Source organism: Anopheles darlingi, chromosome 3 (assembly GCF_943734745.1).
Source record: "Anopheles darlingi chromosome 3, idAnoDarlMG_H_01, whole genome shotgun sequence".
In the NCBI taxonomy this organism is placed as follows: Eukaryota; Metazoa; Arthropoda; class Insecta; order Diptera; family Culicidae; genus Anopheles; species Anopheles darlingi.
Window position 1 is genome coordinate 7597353 of NC_064875.1, and position 14114 is coordinate 7611466.

Sequence of the window (14114 nt, forward strand, 5' to 3'; positions counted from 1 at the left end):
TCGTTTCGCGCTCCAGGGAAGGGCCTCGACGTGGATCGTAATTTCCACAAACAGCAAATTGACTTTTAGCATCGGAGCGTGGAGTGGAAGTGAGTGTTTCGGACCGCTTGTATCTTGTAGCGAGCACTCGGGGCAGTAACAGTGCGAGTGGCAATGAAATTTACGCACCATCCTCCATTGGTGGCCATTGGCTGATTGGAGGGAATTGAATTTCGGTTAACGCAATTGGCACAGTTTACAGGAAGCACCGAGGCTCCCCCAAGGCGAAGTGTCTCTAATAGGCCTCCAAGGCACCGGATAAGGGGCGCAATATGATAATCCAACTGTGTGTGTCCAAATCCCTCATTCCCAAGCGTTAGTTCGATCGCTCCGCTGATTAAACTTAATATTCCAACCACATGTGTTGCTACAACCACGTTGGTGTCGTGTTTAACATCCCCATCAATTCAACATTCTGTCCGCGTGTCCAGCCGTAGGAAAACCGTCTAAGATAACTTTCCCTTTCCCACGAAAAGACGTCGAACATTCGTCGAGTGTTAAAACTACAACGCTACATCGCTAAGCCACTCATTACCACGGGTGCCTTCTGCCGGGACACAGTTGGTCATTTTCTTGTGTCCAGTGCACGCATGAATACGCGCCTTCGACTTCGCTTCTAATCACCTTTCTTCTCTTCTGTCCAGCGACCGAGCGTCCGTAACCCTTTTGCCCGACTGGTGACCGAAAATTGGACACACGAATGTGACTGGAATTTCGGACGAACCGACAAGAAGACAGATCCGAGCCGGGCACACGATACAGTGATCCATCTAATCCGTAAGGCACCGTGCTGCAGCATGAGAGAGCCACGACGACGACGACGAATTAATGAACGCAACCCCGGACTCTCACGACCTGTCCGGGTCCTTGACGGTCCCTTGGATGAGAGTATCCTAATCCTTTTAATGAATAATTAAGCGAGAATTTGTTTTCTCGCCACAGAGGCGGGGGGGGGGGAGGGAAATTGGTTTGCGGAAAAGATTTATTTCGCTTTAATGGCGTCTTAATAGAGGGTTGTGCTCGTACTGCTGCTAGAAACGTGTGCGTCCTTTGAACGTTCGCATACACACCCATAATATTGTGAAGATGGCACGGAAAGGGTTCCACTATCAGAGTGGATGTCAATTTGCCTGGTTTCTTGGGTGGATATTATTTGGGGGGACAAATTGGTTGTGGTCAAGTTATTGTCACCGACCGGTTATTACCAGGATAAGCCGTTGATTTGATTGTCCTTCCAAACACTTACACGATTGTCTTTGGTAGGGAAAGTCCTTCAGTAGGAGCACAGAGTGATCTGAAGACAAACTTAGACTCTTATGAGTATAATAATATAATAAGTTCCTTGCACCTACGTCCTGCAAACATCATAAAACATCCACCGAATGCTGTTTTATCGTCTGGCCACCTGGTGGACGGTACCGGCAAATTCATGGACGAAACATTTCACCATCCATCGAAATATTTCACCTAAACACACGGCAATATTATTGATCCATATTCTACTTGGACTTATTTAGCAGATCCTGCAAAATATTTTCATGTTTCTGAAAATACGCTAAATAAATCCAAATAACGTAGAATATTGATCAAAAATGTTGCACTAGTGTAGCCCGCCTAACGGCTGCCTGCGAAGCAGAACAGCACTTCGCTCAGCAAGCACTTCCTTTTCCGTCTACCTTCCAAAAGGTAGGCGTCCGACCCACCCACGGGGACTATTTATTATGACATAATTTAATTGATTACACCCCCCATTAGTTTGCATTTCACGAGTTTGCTGAGCCAACGATCTCCATCTGGCCGGTAAAACAATCGGATGCTTCATCAACTCCCCGCGATGGTTTGCGATATCAAGGAACCACCAGCCATACTCTTCGGTTGACCAAACAGTAAATCCCCGCATAGCGAGAGCACGTGTATGCGTATATGGCCCTGGACTCATCTTATCGCGCACCACGTCGTAGCGGAGAGAGAGAAAGAGAGCGAGCGCACGGTCCGTGTTACAGATTTTAAGATAAAAGATTTTACTTCCCCGTTTACCTTCGCGTTGGCCCTCACCGGACAGAGAAAATGAGTAAAAATGTTGCTAAAACTGGAACAGATAAGCGCTTCTGTATGTGCTTTCGAAGGAGTCCGTACCTCTAGGAGAATCGAATGGTAAGGTACTCTTCGATATCATCACGTACACCGGGTATCAGCAGCTCCGGTACGACATCTGCTACGCACAGATATCAGGCGACTGTGCACGAGGACAGACCGCCGGCCACTCTCCACAACGAGTACGACGACAACGAGGCAAAGTTCAATCACTGTACTTGGTTTATTCGCGATGCACTTGTAAGAACAGTGCGGCGCGATGAGTGCACGATATCGTACGATTAGTGGTCTGCTGGGGCTGATCGAACCCAACGCGAGCGGTACTCCGGGTTCACCTACGGTCGAGGTAGAGCTAGTGCCCGAATCACCGTCATCGTCAGCTGATCAGGAGTCCGGCAACCGAAAGACGCGTAAAAGAGGTCAGTTAGTCAAGTGCACCATCCAGCAGTGTAGCCGAGAGTCTGTGTGTTATCAAGCTATCGAAACTTTCCCCTTTTCTAGATAGCCTCCGGAAGCTCAACGTACGGCATCTGGTGAGCAGAATCGAACATCATGCGACGGAATCATTCGAGCGCAGTTTCGGTGGTCGCTTCTCTAGGCGCCGAATTGTCAAAGAGTCGCCACGAATCGATGGAGCAGCCGAGTCGGTCAACGCTGAGGAGCCGCAAGGTGCCGAGCAGGAAGGTGCGCCAACCGTCGTCACCGAATCCAGCAGCGCTGGACACGGATCCGGAGGTGGTCGAACGTGGAGAATGGTGCATCTATCAGCGCGGGAAGAGAACGGTGGTGCTGGTGCCTCGTGCTCCCGTGACAAACAATCAGCGGCGGCTGATAACGCGCCCGATAAGATAAGCGCCGATAGTGCAGAATTTAGCGAGAGGTAAATATGGACCAGCGACACACACACACACATACACACACAACGACGACGAGCGTCTATTGTCGTTGTTCGTCCATCCGGTTTATTATTATGCCTACGGAGGGCGGGGAGAAAGAGTCCACCGCCGCCGAACATCGATTGAAATTATTGGAACGAATCATTCCGCCAATATACTGGTGACAGTGCAGGTTGTTAATCGGTGCAATCGTTCGCTGCGCGCTACCAGCAACCTTCTTCTGTGTGCAACGCGAGCTAACCGGACCTAAGTACCGGATTATGTCAGTTATGACGTTGACTTCAAGTGGCTTCAGCCTTGTGTGTTAAAGAGCGAAGTGGACAGTGTTATTTATTGGTACCTCTAGCAGCAGTTCGACTGGTGATCCTCTAAAGAAGATGCAAAACCTGTGGTATGTGAGTGGCTGAAGAATAGCCTAGCATTATTTGAAAGATCTACAAGGATACAGTATCCCTCCCCAGGATCCTGAATTCCTCCAGAAACCTTCAAAACGTATTGTGTAAATGCTGTAGACATGAATGCGCCACCGAGGCCCAGCCATTACGTCATTGAAACACGTTTCCATCGAAACCATCATTCATGCGGCACAGAAGCCAAGTTGCGGAAGTGAATATGATTGAGTGGACCAAATAGGTGTACCTTCAGGGACATACCCTGCCACGTAATTGTGCGGTAGTAAAGTCAGCAAGCCATCGCCAAAACCTGCTGGCATTGCTTCAATTCCCTCAGTGTACAATTAGTGTTCCGAATTATATTTACCAAATCGGCTGGAACAGGCCACCGACACAAACAAGGGGAGCGCTGTATGACTTCGTTTCCATTTTGTTTCTTTTTTATTGCAGCCAGTTAAGCGAAAAAGTGCTCCAAGATAATGCCATGAAGACGTCTACCAATACACCCTCGGTGGATCGTGAAGATTCCGGGCGCTGGAGTATCTGTTCGTAAGTAGCTCCCGAACCTAGTTTACACAAGACCCCCACGAGACTGGAGTAGAGTAGTCAATACCGTAGTTCTAATTCCAGTGATTTCGAGCGTGTTTCGCTACCGGATGTTAACGACGTGTGTGATACGTGGAATGAGTTTATATACCTGCGGCTCTCGGAGGCGAATGCGCGTCATCTGAACTCCTACTGTCCGTAAGTCGGAACGTAAAGTCGGTGGTAGTGTAAGTTGATCAAGTGGCTGAACTCTGTCCCTTCCTTCTCAGGGATTTCGAAACGACTCCCTTCGATGAAGACTACCAGCCAGCGGAAGCGGCCAATACGATTATCTCGTTACGATTCACGCCCGACGAGTTACTTCAAATTATTTACGGACGTCGCAGTGACCACAGCCACCAGGAACCGGAACCGGGAGAGTACGATGATGAAGTCTTTTCGCAAGCATCAAGTGATTCCTACGGTGATGACTGTGTATTTGAGGATGCTCTCACATCGACGGAGCAGCTGGTTGCGGGAAGCATTCAGCTACCTGGCAGCGATTCGCTGGATGAGGGAATCAGTTTTAGGGAGAGTCCAGTAACCTCACCGGAGCTACCTCACCAAAGTGATATTGACATGTAAGTACATACGACCCGTAAGTACGGCTACATTCCAATCGCCGATAACGCGCGCTGATAACACACACACACTCACATAAAAACCATTACTTTCGCGCTCGCCGCACACATCAGGAAAATCTCGTTCCTAATCGATGAGCTGCTCGAAACGGAGCGGAACTATATCAACACGCTGCAGAAGGGTATCGCCACCTACATTGAAGCCGTTTTCAATGAGCAGACGCCACCGGCACCGGAACTGAGTGGCAAAAAGTATCACCTGTTCGGGAACCTCGAGTACATCTTTCGGTTCCACCGGAACGCCTTCCTGCCGAAGCTGCTCACCACCGGCAACGATGTCGAGCGGATAGCGGACGTGTTTATTCATTTTCTCGAAAACGATAGCTTCTACGGCTACATCCTGTACTCGATGTACCATCCCAAGTCGCAGCGGGTGTGCGAGCAGCATATCCGCTTCTTCGAGCAGCACCAGCAGACGCACGGTGATAAGCTGGGCGTCAAAAGTCTCATTCTGCAGCCGATCCAACGGTTGCCCCGCTACCAGCTGATGCTGGCCAGTATCTTCAAGCTGCTCATCAAGAAACCGGGCGCCATCAGCCGGAACACGCAGCTTCACAAGGTTTGCGTAGCCGAGAAGCGCCTCCAGACGTTGATCGGCATTATGAACGAATCGGTTACGATCAACGACATTCTACAGTGTGAGAAGGTATCCCCCGGCTGAAGAACCTTAACCGAACACTCAGTTCGGACGAGTTGCAACGTTAATAACCGTTGCCATTAATTGCAGGCCGAGGATGATGAGGTTGAGCTGGGCTTCGGGGTCCCAAAGCCGGCCATTGTACTCAAAAACCAAAACCACGACAACCAGGTACTGTTCCTGTATCCCAAGGATAACGAGTTGGTAGACCGCAACAAACCGGTAAGTCTCAAAATCTCCCGTACTAACCAACAATCACTGACCAATCCATCACTGGCATCCCCGCCTAGATCAACATCCTTCATCTGGGCAAGTTCCGGAGTGTCTATCCGGTGTTTATCAACGATCTGAGATTGAAGCGCCAGTACCAGGGCCGTCTGTTTGTGTTCGAACGCTGCGTCATCTACACGGAGCAGCTCGAGCAGAAGTGCCTGACCTACCGGGGTCACTACACGCACCAGGAGATCGAGTTCGATTTCAGCAACCGACAGATCCTACGGTTGTCATCGCGCCGTCACGAGCGGCTCGAGATTGAAGTTAAGATCAACATTCAGAATCCGGGCAAAACGCATCTGGTCGATATCATGACAACGCTCAAGGCCATCATCGACCGGCGGGAACAGCGCGAGAGCTTCGCTCTAGACAATGGCGAAGTGTTGGCCGCTCTGCGGAACACTTTCGCCAGCCGGAATGACAGCTACCGGAGTAGCTTCTCCAGTACGATCAGCGAACTGAGTCTGCACAGCGTCACACCGTCCCTGTCGTTGGATGTCGTTGGGGAAGACGAGGAACCGGCGACTGGTGATAGCCGTAGCCAGAGTCTGATATCGGCAGGTGGCGGATGCACCGATAAGATGCTACACTTTCAGCAGCACCACGAGCGTGCCCTGGAGGATGGTACTAACCAGTACATTCGCTCCCTGCCAACCGACGTAGCGGGACAGCTGGAGTCGATGGTGGAAGTCCTGGAGGAGATGCTGCGCGTTCAGCGTGCCATCAACTACCGGCTGTTCGAGGACGAGTACCATCGGTTAAGCTGCGACTCGGACGTGCTGTACCTGTGCGGTGTCTTTCGTGATTGCTTCCAGCGTAGCGAGTTCGATGTGTATCTACAGTACGTGGAGCACGTCAAGCGCGTCGAATCGATTCTGATGAGCTTCGAGCAGTACTTCAACGGACAACCGAAGCGACCGGGAGCGATCGAGCAGACGATCGATACGTTCCTGTATCTACCGGTGCGCTACGTTAACCGTTGCCATCATTTCTTCCGCGTGCTCTGGACTCAGCACAAGGACGAGGAAGGCCGCACCGGCGATGCTGCGACAGTGAACAGTGACGTGCTACGCTACGTACACCAGCAGATGGTGCTACTACAACGGCGCGTGAACGAGAACTACCAGATACGCCAGCTCATAATGGACGTTGAGTTTCTGAATGAAATCGGGCTGATAAAACACTCGGACGAGGTTAAGCTCGAGGGTTCGTACGCGCTGTTCCGCCTGATGCTCACCAAAACCGGCCTACTATGCATGAAAATCAGCGCCGAAATGGTAAGAAACGGCAAGCCGCATCAGCCGCGTAGCGTATCTAGTAACCATAGCCCTTTCTTTTTCCTCTCTCAATCCCAAACGCCTCTCCTAGCACCACAACGAAACGTACAGCAGCGTCACGTTCTACTGCCCCTACACTAAGCTGTCGATCCGCGAAAGTAAACGACGTGGTACGCATCTGTACGTCTACTTGGATAGCCGGAAGACGACGCTAATCTTCCACTCGCGGCAGCAGCGCTTCCTCACGATGGACCATTACAACAAGCTCTCGACGCAGATGAAGCAGAAGGGGCGCGAAAAGAAACGATCCTTCTTCTACGTCACTACCTAGTCCCAACGGTCCCTTACTGCAAACTGCAACCGTGATATAAGGGGTCCGCGTGCGCTGTTGTTATCGCGCGCTCGCGGCTCTCGCCTACGGCTCAATAAATTATTCTCTTCTCATACTCTCTTGGCAACCCTACTATCTACTCTCTGACTCTATGTTGTCCTCTACTCCCAATGCGCCTTGTCACCGGCTTGGGCCCCAGGGGTTTTCCAGGAAACGGCGGCACCGCGCACAAAGCGCTGATGTCCGAGCTAAGCGCGAATCGAAATCGCTGATAAGGCGGGAAATCAGCACACCGCTGTGTTGGTGGTCTGTATCTGTACTTCGGCTGTTGAATTCCGCCGTTGCCGTCGCGCGTCGCGCGTCGTCGTGCTCGTCGTAGCAGCTGACTCATCTTTCTGTTCCACTTGCTGTTCGGCGACATGCCAAGGGCGGCGCTCCGGTTGTTATCTTGTTTCCGAAAATGCACCACCACCACCACCACCAGGCAGCACAAGCACTACCCAAGGAAGGGCTACAAGAACACAAACCCCAAAAAAAACCCTTTGATACCCTGTGACTGTGGAGACCTTTTTTGATGGAAAAACCATCCACCAGCATTTTTGATTATCTACGTCAGGGTGTGTGTGTGTGTGTGTGTGTGTGTTCCGGGTTGCGGAACACCAACAGAGCCCGCCACCGTACAGTAGTCCGGTGTGGGTGCGTCGTTTTCACCCCATTTTTATGCCGCTTTCTCGGTCGCGGTGTGGTGCTCCAATATGTCGCTTCGATTATCATAATCACACACGTATTCCCAGAATCAATCGCCGATGTGTTCGGGCCACCCGAAACCCGCGACTGTTGCACGCTGTGTGTTGTTATCGACCAACACGTAGTGCGAAGTGGTAGAGAGGAGCGCGGGCGCGCGCGAGAGACTCATCTATTATACACACAGGCAGCGCGCTAGTAGAAGCAATAGTGATAACGATCATCACCGTACGTCCGCGAGGCATTAGTGTATTGCGTGTGTGTCATAGCGCTATCGCTATCGCCACGAATAGCGGCGCGAGAGCCACCTGTTGTACGGGCGCTCGCTCACGGGCTCCTCCCGGGTATCGCAGGTTGACGCTTTAGTCCGTTCCGTCAGTTCCGTGCGCGCAGACGACGACCTCGACGGCCTTTCTTCGACCACCGTGTGTAGGTGTGTGTATGTGTGTGTGCGGGGAGTGGAAAATCAGGTGTTTTCACCTGCGAAAAATACCGCAACCGGTAACGTAGACGCGCTGCTAGTTTGTGAGAGACACGAAGAGAGGGAGAGAGTGAAAAGCCACTTTACGCGCCGGCCAATTACGCGGTCGCAAAGCCACAGGCTGGTGACCGTGCCCGTGACTTTCCTGTCCACTAGCCAGCCCCCCTCCAACCAGCCTGTATCTGTTAGTACAATTTCCACCGACGAGCACGTCGTGAGTGAGTGTGTGAAGGGGGTTCAGCTGGTGGCTCTTTGTGTGCGTTGATAGCGAGCACGATAAACTCCCGACTCGTCGTCACTGTGCAGTTGGCTCGTTGGCCAGTTTCTCACTCCCTTCGACTCGATAAGTAGACGAAGACACGGCCGCCGACGCGAGCCCGATCTCTTCCAGCTAGCTCCGTATACTCGGACGATCGGTTTTCGCTCTCGATCTCGCGCTCGCTCTCGGATCGAGTGCGTCATGCATCGGGGCCATCATCATGGTAGTGGTCTTCGGCGGTCCGCGGTTGGACGACAGTCCGGCGATGATCCGGAAGCCACCATGGCTCAGTTATCGGTAGTGGGCACGATCGAGCAGAGGCAAACGCTGCAGAAGAAGGTAGCCGCATCCGATCGCGTCTCGTGCGACAGTGGCATCTCGCTCGAATCCGATCCGGTGACGGCCGCACCGAGTCCGTTGGCGGTAAGACGGCGACCCGGGAAGCCCGGTGCAGCGGCTGGAGTGTGCAAAGCATCGTACGTGCAGCGGTTGACGCAGCTCTTCGAGAACCTTTCACACGAGGAGCTCCACCAGCGCGCTAATGAAGACGACTTCATCGCGGAGGAGTCTTATCATAATCAACGGCAGCAACAGCAAACGGCAAAGGCGATGTATGCCAGCTCGCCACAACCCCCACGGTCACCTCCACTAGCAGCAGCAGCAGTAACGGCAACAGCTATGGTGGCGGAATTGCACCAAGTGCTGGAGGAACCCGCGGTACCGGAAGTGTGCGAGCCACCGCCGCCGGCTGACGCGGAGGCTGATGTGATTGACGGCGAACCGGAAGTTGCACAAGAAGCGACCGAAAGTGTGTTGCGGGAGGTGAAAAGCAACCGACGATCGATGGCACGGGTAACGAGCCACCGCCAACATCGCAGTACGATGATGAGCAGCGACGAGTACTACAGTTACACCGACGATGAGTTCGACAGCACCGGAGACGAGGATGAGGAGGAGGAGCACCACCGTAACGGGGGTATTGCTCAAGGTGAACCCGCCACGGCAAGGTAAATTCACTTTCAAATACCTCGTGTGTGTTAGTGCGCGTGCGCCACAAAACCAGCGGAAAGCTTGTAGAGACGGCGACGAGAGTGATAACGTTTGATCCATCATCGCGATGGATCCGTGTCGGTTGATTGAGGTTGGGGGATCTTCGGTGGGTAGTGTCTCAGTAAACAACACATCAGAGGCTAGATAGTGTACCAGCACCGAGTTCCGGAGTGAGTGCGAGTAGGTGGAGCGGTCATTGGCCGATCGCGTCGATCGGTCGAACGTGCTTTTAACGAAAATCTGCACTACTGCAGCTCCAGGGTAGTCCAGGATGTCTTAGTTCAGCTACAAGGAACATCTAAAACAACAAAGACAGTGAATGGTGTAGTGTAAATTCCCCGCCAAAGTTCTCTGGTGTGTTAGAACGATTAAGGCCAACTTCGATCAGCGGCTCTCTAGTTGTGCCAGCTGGTTTTATCGTTCACATGACTAATTGTTTATACAACATTACGAGTAGCCGAAATGATGCTCGAACGAGTTAATTCGAGTTTTTGTCAGATTCATTCTCCTTCACACACAATCTCTACTAGTAGAATGAGTCAGAAGTGCTTAAAAATGAAAACTGAGCTCATACGAACGCTCTATCGACCATATTTTTTGGAGATAAACTGTTCACCACCGATGTCTACTACGATGGTACATTGGTAAACTACGTCCGGTACCTGCAACGCCTACTAGGACTGCCATTTTAAACCGATTTGACGAACGCCAATCTCAGCCGTAAAGCCGCGACCACGCGTTATGCAATTGGCACTATCAGACAAATAACCGCGTGTACAAATTCCGCGCACAAACAATGGGCTAGTGAGTCGCGAATTGATTAATGCGGCGTAAATCGCGTTTGAGGCCACCCTTTCCCTCTACCTCTTTCTCTCTCTCCAATGAGGGCGAAAATAGCCTACACAGCAAGAATCCTGTGACGTTACGCCGGTGACTCAGCCTGGTTGGGGCTGCCTGCCTACAGGCCTTCGCCTTCGCTATCAGCGGAGGCACTTCCGCGTAATAGAGCGCCACCGAGACGTGTGGACGTGAAATCGCATGCATATCACACAGTTGTTCCCATACAGTCCCTCCAAGACGGGTGTATGCTTCTTTTTTTTTCAAGTCAATTATGGTTTTGTTCTGCTGTTGTTCTAGGCCCGACGACTTCGGAGAGAATGAGAGCGGCGCACCACTGCTGGACGATACATTGGTACCGGAAACGCATAACCCCCAGCTAGTGTCGCTGGAGCAGAGCCGCGGCAAACCACAGTACGACGAGGAGGATGAGTTTAGCTCCAGCTCGTTCGATAGCGACTCGGACGATGAGCCGTTTGCTTCGTCGGGTTACGTACGCCCGGACTCGGACATTTCACTCAAAACGAGGTAATGTAACAGAGAGACGCAAACGCGACAGTTCCCCCACCCTTTCATTGACCCCCTCCACTTCTTTCTTTCCATTGGGCCCTCTTCTTGCAGTCGCGTCAAAAACATTCTGCAGGAACTGCTAGAGAACGAGGCCAACTACGTGCAAACGTTGGGCCGGGGCATTGAAAACTACGTGAGCATCATGGGAAGCAAGGACCTACCGCCGGGGTTGCGCGGCCAACGGTATCACATCTTCGGTAACATCGAGAAGATACACAGCCTACACCGGGATCAGTTTCTGCCAATGCTGGAAAGGAATCGGGCCAGCATAGGGGGTATCGCCGAGACCTTCATTCGCTTTCTGGAGCGCGACAAGTTCTACTGCTACATCATGTTCGCCCTGAATCGCCCGAAATCGGAGCGGATATGCAACCGGAATTTGGACTACTTCCAGGTACATGATACGCTGCTGCTCTGCGATCCCAAAGACCCTATATACTTTATTTTGTATACTTTTCGCTTACAGCGCCGCCAGGCCGATGTGGACGATAAGCTCGGCTTGAACAGCTTTCTATTGCAACCGATCCAGCGGTTACCACGCTACAAGCTGCTGCTGGCCGAAATCAACAAAGAGATACTGAAGCAGATGGAAGAGACGCTGCTCGAGGCGGTCAAGGACGAGATCGGTATCCTGTGTAAGGCGGAGAAGCGGCTCGAGCGCTTCATCGACAACGTCAACGAGGCGATGAGCATCAACGACATCCAAGAGTGCTACGAGGTGAGTAAAAGGGGAATTGCGTAGTGGAAAGTGGCTCCACGGAGTAGGCGCTCCCGGTACGTCACGCCCGGAGTACGTCAGAGTGTTCAGAGTGAGATTCAAAAGAAGCCCCTTTAATCGTTTAACCACTCGTTTATTGGCCATCCTTGCGTCCGTTGTCCGTTCGTACTAGGAAGGGAAGTGTGTGCAGAGCGAGCTAATAAACGCATACGCGTTGACGCTCAATATCTTCAACCAAGTGGCACACGCACCGATGGTGCTGATGCTTCGGCCACACACCGACCGTAATCCGGATAAGCAAAAACCTGTGAGTGGTGTGTCCTCTCTCTCTAACTCTCTCTGTTTCTGGAACTTTCATTATTCTGGTCGCAATATGGTCTATACCCCGCTACGTACTTCTATATCTAACGTATTTTCACAAGGATATGGCTGAAAGGACATTTGCATGAAATGGCACCCTACAGAACAGGGTTATAACACTTTTCCAGGAGAGTGGAGATTGGTGGTTAACAGGGGACCGAGGAAGAAGGTTACTAACAAGTTACCATATGATGAGGTAATGGATCAACGTAAAGATAACAGACAATCGGGGTTCATCTGTAACCTAACACATATCCTCACTCACAAACACACACGCCAAGCACATCATCACGTTGCATTGAAGTTAATATGAAAGCTTGTCCGTTTCTAAACCCCCGTACCAGGTTAATCTGTTCCACCAAGGGAAGTTCCGTAAGATGATGGAGGTGGATATCTATGACTGGGACCAACGGCGGCGCTATCCGGCCAAGATGTTCCTGTTCGAACGAAGCGTCATATACGCGGAAAAGTGTAAAACGAACCTCGAGTATCGAGGTCGGTACGAGTACTCGGAGATCGGTCTGTATACCGAGAACCGCCACAAGGTGTACCTGTTCGCGAGGAAGCGCGGTATCCAGGAGATTGAGGTGCATTGTGGCGATATGAATGAGGCGCAACGGTTGTCGGAACACGTGGAGCGTATGATGACGCAGTTTGCCCTGAAGGAAAAGGAACGCCTTAGGAATTTGGGGATGAGAGTAGATCTACCGGGGCGGATCCCAAGTGTAATCACATTGCAGCATCACCGCCGGAGCGATTTGAGTATCCTGTCCACCGCTGGCAGCATCGGTAGTGCCCGTAAGTAGGACTCCTCCGCGAGACGTCCATCCTGAGGGGTTTTTCATTGAAATTCCTCCATTGTTGTTGTTCGGTTTTTTTTTCAGGAGAAAGCTACGAATCGGCATCACAAACGACTTGGTATGTTCCTCTGTAGGATTGGGGATTCGCTTTCGCTCAGCCCATCTGTGTGTCTGTCTGTCCCCTGTTACCTGTTACGTATACGTATATGTGTTTCTGTGTGATTGTACTGTTGTGTTAGTACCGTGTTTTTCAGGTACTATTGTGTACATACTCGAATGATTACATGATTAGAAAACGATCCAATCGACTTGCAAAACCAATGGACAATAAAGTCAAACCTCATCGTAAAGCCGTCTTGCAATTCATCCAAATCGTTCCGTTCCGTCCGTCCAACTGGTGTCTGGTAGCCTACGGGCATATGCTGCATATCCGTCTAGCCTTGCGAATTCCTCGCGTTGCGTTGCTCTGTAGCGCCCTGATTCTCGGTTTCCAGGAGCACCGATAAGCCCATCGCCCAGCTGGCGACATTGCAGAAACACTTCTGCCAGATACTGTCCGCCAATCGGCGCTACTACTTCAACCAGCTGCCGGTGGAACTGAGCAGCAAGATCGCCGACTTTATCCGCGTGTACGATCGGCTGCTGAACGTGCACGTGAAGCGAGTGTACGGTGATCTGGCAAAACCGGACGTCGGAATCGATGGTGTCTGTGAGCTGTTTATCGAATATCTAAAGGTAAGACACGGGTGACAGAGGGTTCGTGATTTGTTTGATGCTGGTGTAAGACGACAATTCGTTTGCAGGATGGCATCTTCGATGACTACAATGAATACATTCGCTTGTTCAAACCGGCCGCCGAAGTGTTGAAGAATATACACAAAGCATCGGTACGTATCAGGGCACGGGTAAACAGCTTCAAACTTTGATATTTGTTGCTTGATTTCGATAAGATAAGCCCGCGGGGCTTCACGTGGTGCTTCACGCGGGCCTTCACCAGCAGCGGTTGGATTTTGAAAACGTCAACGAACCCCTGCTGCGACACTAGCGACCTCTGCTTTCATACAACGTTGTATGAAAGATCCGAGTTTCCGTTTTTCGTTTTCTCCGAATAATTTCTTTGATTCTTTACG

The 14114-nt window shown here is 51.4% G+C and overlaps 2 protein-coding genes across 4 annotated transcripts in view; both read left to right on the forward strand.

Annotated features, from left to right (window-relative positions):
- The first annotated feature begins 2288 nt into the window (after positions 1–2288).
- On the forward strand, positions 2289–7247 carry LOC125953932 (uncharacterized). Of its 3 annotated transcripts, none has more exons than XM_049683786.1 (9): positions 2289–2552; positions 2635–3013; positions 3872–3970; positions 4052–4165; positions 4237–4587; positions 4702–5293; positions 5375–5506; positions 5575–6834; positions 6926–7247. In XM_049683786.1, exons 1-9 carry the CDS (start codon positions 2393–2395, stop codon positions 7163–7165), a joined length of 3327 nt encoding a protein of 1108 aa, XP_049539743.1. In that variant the 5' UTR covers positions 2289–2392; the 3' UTR covers positions 7166–7247. The 3 variants fall into 3 exon arrangements, with proteins under 3 accessions (XP_049539743.1, XP_049539745.1, XP_049539744.1); XM_049683787.1 differs by lacking the exons at positions 2289–2552; positions 2635–3013 and adding exons at positions 3332–3420; positions 3491–3528; XM_049683788.1 differs by lacking the exon at positions 2289–2552 and having other exon boundaries at positions 2954–3013; positions 3876–3970.
- A 1043-nt stretch (positions 7248–8290) lies between these two features.
- LOC125953933 (uncharacterized) overlaps positions 8291–14114 on the forward strand; it is a 6743-nt gene continuing 919 nt past the window's right edge. The window contains exons 1-8 of the mRNA XM_049683789.1: positions 8291–9656; positions 10837–11064; positions 11158–11500; positions 11573–11824; positions 12529–12982; positions 13069–13102; positions 13479–13719; positions 13788–13871. Of these exons, the coding sequence (XP_049539746.1) occupies positions 8851–9656; positions 10837–11064; positions 11158–11500; positions 11573–11824; positions 12529–12982; positions 13069–13102; positions 13479–13719; positions 13788–13871 (2442 nt within the window). The 5' untranslated portion in view covers positions 8291–8850. The remainder of the gene's footprint in view (positions 9657–10836; positions 11065–11157; positions 11501–11572; positions 11825–12528; positions 12983–13068; positions 13103–13478; positions 13720–13787; positions 13872–14114) is intronic.

What these genes read in the sequence shown, in the direction of transcription:
- LOC125953932 (XM_049683786.1), top strand. Translation starts at nt 2,393, where the DNA reads ATGAGTGCACGATATCGTACGATTAGTGGTCTGCTGGGGCTGATCGAA. An exon ending in AGTGCAGAATTTAGCGAGAG is followed by an intron (nt 3,014 to 3,871) that starts GTAAATATGGAC and finishes TTTTTATTGCAG; the next exon opens with CCAGTTAAGCGAAAAAGTGC. An exon ending in CATCTGAACTCCTACTGTCC is followed by an intron (nt 4,166 to 4,236) that starts GTAAGTCGGAAC and finishes CTTCCTTCTCAG; the next exon opens with GGATTTCGAAACGACTCCCT.